Raw genomic sequence first — 5226 nt, forward strand, 5'->3', positions numbered from 1 at the left:
GGGAGGTGTGACTATACCTGGGGAAACTGGCTCTCCAGACTGGTTTTCCCTTGGCCCAGGTGCCTGGGAGGCTGCTGAGATCTCTGGGTGGCGGGGAGCTACGCCGCGTATGCCCAAACCTTGGTGGGGAAGGACTTAACCTTCACCAGGGTGAGGAGTTGACACTGCTGTGTGTCCGTCCCCCCCTCTCAGGCCATCTCTGCCTTCGTCTCGCTCATCATCACGGGTCGTTTCCTGGTGGCGGCGATGCTGCTGCTGCTGGTGGAGGTGAGCAACATCTTCCTCACCATCCGCATGCTGCTGAAGATGAGCAACGTGCCTTCCCCGGTGCTCTACGAGGCCAACAAGTATGTCAACCTGGTGATGTACTTCGCCTTCCGCCTGGCGCCCCAGGCTTACCTCACCTGGTACTTCCTCCGCTACGTGGAGGTGCAGGGCCAGGGTGCCTTCCTCACCGCCAACCTCCTGATGCTCGACGCCATGATCCTCATGTACTTCTCCCGCCTCCTCCGCTCCGATTTCTTCCCCTCCTTGCGCAAGGGCTCTGTGGGGAGAGACGTGGATGGTGAGAAGTTTCTGATAGACTGAGACTTGCGTGCCGAGGAAGACCCGGGCTGTGGTTCCTGGAGGTCTTGGGCTCTCCAAACCTGCTCTGATGTGCCTTAGGGCTCGCTCCCTGGCCCCGGGGCCTGCCTTCACCCGCTCTGCTGCCTAAAAGTGCTTCCCTGCTGGACCAGCCTGACAGCCTCGCCGAGCTGCGGGGACACCGCTGAAGCCAGGGGCATGGTCGATGGAGAAGCAGCCCAAGCCGGCTTCCGCGCAGGCAGCTGGAGGGTCAGGGGTGGCTGCGTTTTGCAGCTGATGGCCTGAGAGGGTTGCAAGGGAAGGGACGTGTCCCTCCCGTGGTGATGTTCGGTGTTATGTGCATTAAAATCGGTCTGTTTACTGCTGCCGCAGCACGCCTCGGATGGCTTTTCTGTGGGGCAGAGCCGGGTCGGGGGGAGGATGGGGGAGGGGGACAGGGGCATGGGAAAGGATGTGCCCCCATTCTCAGTGGAGGGCTGGTGGTGCTCGGGGAGGGAGAGGGCACATTTCTGCCGCTCGCTTTGTTCTAGGGACTCTCCAGGGATGCACTCAAGCCTGTTGGGTCCTACCAGCCCAGCTGCACCGTGCTGAGCCTTGAATAGCAAGACCTATCCCTCCCACGGAAGGGGCCCTCCGCTCCTCCTCACTCATCTGCTCTTCCAGAGACCCAGGGCTGTGCAGGGAGCAGGGGAAGGGAGCCAAGAGAGGTACCAAGCCTTACTGCAGTCCCTGACCTGCCTGTCTCCGGCCTGGCGGCGAGGAGCCTGGCTGGGCTGCATGACTCACCCGGCAGCCACGTGAAGTGGAGCTGGCATGGGAAAGCCGTGTGAGGCCATGGGCTCTTCCTGGAAGACTGCTGCATGCTCGCATCCCCCTGGTGCGATCTTCACTGGCACAGCACAGCGCAGCTTCGGCTCCCTGCGAGCGTGCTGAGCCCTCTCCTGCAGCGGCAGGACCAAGCTGCCTCCAGCAGTCCCCCCTCCAGAGTGGTGGGAGGAGAGAGGGGGGCTCAGCTCCCTGGGGGAGCAGGGCCAGGACCGGCTGGGCCGGTTCTGTAGAGCACCAGAGCATTGGGAAGGCAAATCCTGCCTACGTGACAGCTCTGGGATCCTATCAGGCTGGCAGAAAGCAGTGGGACTTAGAGGGACTCCTGCCCAGCCCCTGCTCTGGGGCAGGATCCATCCTACCAACCCCACCGCCAGCCCAGCTCAGGCAGAGACAGGCGCTGTGGTTGAAATAAGCTGGTGATTATGTGGAAGCGGTGGGGGAATCGCCCTCTCTCCCTCCAGAGAGCCGGGAAACACCCCACAGGGCCATGATCCTGCCGGGGCTCCCCAGCTGACACCAACGCCGCGGTGGGCGCAGGGGGTGCGTGCCGGGAACAGCCTGGCAGCCAGAGCGGAGATGTGATACTCAGGACGCTGCGTGGGCAGGGATCTACGCCAGCTTCAAACCCGCTGCCTCACCCCCTCCTCGCTCAAAGCAGAGCTCAGCCCCGGCAGGGCACAGCCGGACCCTCAGCAGCACATCTCGATGCCTACACATCTTCCCAGCTGCAGCTTAAACCCCATGGCCTCTGTGCACCGGCTCCATCTGCAAATGCCCCACACCATCAGCCCTAATTTTGGTTTCCCCTTACCCCAATCGCTCCACCTTTCCCCTTGTCTCTCCCACATGGCTCTGCCCCAGCAGGTCACAGGCTCAGGGGGGTCAGCCCACGCTCCCACCGCCCTTCCAGCAGCATGGAAGAGTCAGGCATGACAAAGCTTCCCAAAGCAGGGAGAGCCCAACTCCCTCTCCCCTCCTGGCTTCCAGCCGGAGCATCTCCCAGCAGCGCAGCGCTGGCCGGGCTGGGGCAGCTGTGGGTCGGGCCGGCTGCCAGCCCGGAGCAAGAGGCAAGCGTGGGGAAGCGAAGTGCCAGACGGCAGCAGCCGCCGAGCTAAGCTGAGGTAGGGTCAGGGCAAGACTGCAAGTCATGCTGATGTGAAATCCCTCCCCAGCCTCCACGCTGCGGCACGTACCTGCACAGAGCCCCGGCTGCTGCCGCTGCTCATCCCCTTCCCAGGCTGCACCCACGCCAAGGGCAGAAGGTTGGGTTGGTGCCCTCAAGCCCACAGACCAGCAGGACATCAAACCCAACCCCAGGAAGGAGCGGGGCTGTCCCAGTTCCTCGCATCACTGTACTCCCAGCAGCGGGGCTGTCACAGGCAGCGTTATCTGGCCCCGCACAGCTTGCCAACAGCCCTCGGCTCTCCGAGTTTCAAGCCGCTCAACCGGGCTTGGACAAGGTGTGGGGGGGTGAGACCCTAAACTGGCCTGTGCCCAGGGTGCCAGCAGAGCTCTGCACCACAACCCCTGATCAGGAGGCACCAGCACCCATGAAAACAGCAGTTTCTCCAGGCAGTTTTCACCCCTTACAGCAGGGAAGGAGCATCTCCTGCCTCCCCTCCCAGCTGAGCATCCCGTGGGGCCCAGGGAGAAGTGGAGGTGCATCCAGGCAGCCCCCAATTCCAACGCCAGTCTCAGAAGCCGGCTGACAGCAGCTAAGCTCTGCCTACGTGAAGGCGAGCACAGACTTTGTGATACTCACAAGCCTCCCTCCTCCGACAGGACGAGGCTGCGATGGCAGCCAGTCTCTCCCACACCACCACCACCGCCCCTGGTCCTCCCATGCCTACAGCCGCTCCACAAGCTGCCCAGTGCTTTCACACCACCATCCCATCACCATCTTTACCCCATTGCCCCCATGAGCTTTACACCACTGTCCTTCACCAACCACCACCCCAAGACCCCGATACCCTCTGCAAGAGGCTCAAAGGAACTCGCTGTCCCACTGCCCAAGAGCTCAATTACCCCGAACAATATTTGGTCACCGCTTTCACCATCTCAGTCAAGTGTAACTTCATACTTAAGATCAAGTACCCCTAAAGGCTTATCTAAACTTCACCTCCATTCCCCGCTCCACACACTTGTGACTCTCCAAGCACTCCGAAAAGCCAGGTTTATCTACAAATTTGAGGAAGCAAAACCACTGCTGAGGCAGCAACAGCAGCCAGTTTGGAAACAGCCCTAATGAGGGCCGTGGACCCCTGTGACGTTACAGGCAACATAACAGGAACAGCGTCAGGGAAACCAGGCTGCAAATCACATGCTGCAGCACGGGGAGTAGGGATCGTGTCAGAAAAAAAACACACAAAGCCCCTGCGATGGCGTTAGCTTGAGGCCGTCCTCACGTGAAGCTTGCAGCATCAGCAAATGGCTGATACGCTCGCAAAATGGTGCGACACTCCGCTCGTGCCAGATCTCAACCATAAACAGGTTTTTGTTGTAGTTTCTACCTACCTCCTGGGCACTCATCAGCCTGTGGTACACCCCAGAAGGAAGCTATGTAGGACACCGAGAACACTGATCACAAACACATGCTAATTACACAGGGCAACAAAATGCAGGAGGATACCAGAGGTCTCGGGTAAACAGAGATATTTGAGATTTAGGGCAGTGTCAACTCATGTTTAATGACAGCCAAGACAACAGGTCAGTGATCCAGGAGACCCCAGGGGTGGGACTCTCATGGAACAGTCAGATCTGCCCACCCAGTACCAGGCTACAGTGGAAGGGAGGGAGCGATGGAGGGACCCCTTTACTGAAATGAAGCCCCAGAAGTTTCCTGAGCGCTCTCTTTCACACGGACTGTGCTGTCACAAAACACAAGAGCCCCTCAGTGGTGTCACAGCGTTTATTATCCTGTCTGTACAGTCCTTGGTAGATGCAGTTTAAATGATTCCAATCTGGAAAGAAGCAAAACATGTTAAAACAGATGTTATGGTGGCACAGCCTCCACCACAGACATCACTGCTCAGGCTGCATCTCCCCAGGATTCCTGTGCTCTGAGGACAGGCTTCGTTCTCCCAGACCTGCCCAAGTACCTTTCACAACTGCTTTAAACATTTACTCCACAGTGATCCCTGTGCTAATCCACAGCCAAATTCCCCTGCTCCGATACATACCACTGCCTCCTGTTCACCTCAACCACATCGAGGACTAAACTGCCCACTGCTTCCAGCCACCCACCTAGCAGAAACCCCTCCTTCACCCAGGGGACAGCAGAGCAGTGCCCTGGCATAATTTGCCCCTGCTAAATGAGCCACCAACATCACTGGCCAAGAACGCTGTTAGGGCAAACACTGTGTCAACCAAGAAGCTGCAGGGCGGTTTCTGCTTCCTCCCCACTAATACTCTGGAGCTCCTGTAGTCTTATGGAGTGGAGCCTCTCCCTGGAGGAGTTGAAGAACAGCAGCAATCCTCTCTCAGTAACTTTTCCCACCCAACTGCACAATCTCCCAGGCAGAATTGCATTTTGCTAGACAACGTAGTCTTGCTTCTGAACGCTCGGATCCTATTTAACTACAAGAACGCTTCACAGTGCTGAAGCACAAGGACCTCACTCGTACGCCAGGATGAACAGCCAGGCGCAAGGAGATACAAAGACAAAAGGAGCTGCAAAGTTTCAAACACTTCTCACCTTGTTGGCTACATCCAGCGCATCGTAATCTGGAGCCAGTCGGACATAAGCCTTCTTCTCCCCATCAGGCCTAGAGAGGAACAGAAGGCATCAGTACAGAGGCACACCACTCCTCCCAT

At 58.5% G+C, this 5226-nt stretch overlaps 2 protein-coding genes across 2 annotated transcripts in view; one reads left to right on the top strand and one right to left on the bottom strand.

The window, feature by feature from the left end:
* TLCD1 (TLC domain containing 1) overlaps positions 1-956 on the top strand; it is a 1530-nt gene extending 574 nt beyond the window's left edge. The window contains exon 2 of the mRNA XM_009887241.1: positions 193-956. Coding sequence (XP_009885543.1) covers positions 193-588 — 396 coding nt within the window. The 3' untranslated portion in view covers positions 589-956. The remainder of the gene's footprint in view (positions 1-192) is intronic.
* A 3351-nt stretch (positions 957-4307) lies between these two features.
* Positions 4308-5226, bottom strand: part of RPL23A (ribosomal protein L23a) — a 7582-nt gene continuing 6663 nt past the window's right edge. The window contains exons 7-8 of the mRNA XM_009887242.1: positions 5108-5177; positions 4308-4373 (exon numbers count right to left, since the gene is read on the bottom strand). Coding sequence (XP_009885544.1) covers positions 4359-4373; positions 5108-5177 — 85 coding nt within the window. The 3' untranslated portion in view covers positions 4308-4358. The remainder of the gene's footprint in view (positions 4374-5107; positions 5178-5226) is intronic.

This window comes from Charadrius vociferus, unplaced genomic scaffold (assembly GCF_000708025.1).
Source record: "Charadrius vociferus isolate BGI_N301 unplaced genomic scaffold, ASM70802v2 scaffold1746, whole genome shotgun sequence".
In the NCBI taxonomy this organism is placed as follows: Eukaryota; Metazoa; Chordata; class Aves; order Charadriiformes; family Charadriidae; genus Charadrius; species Charadrius vociferus.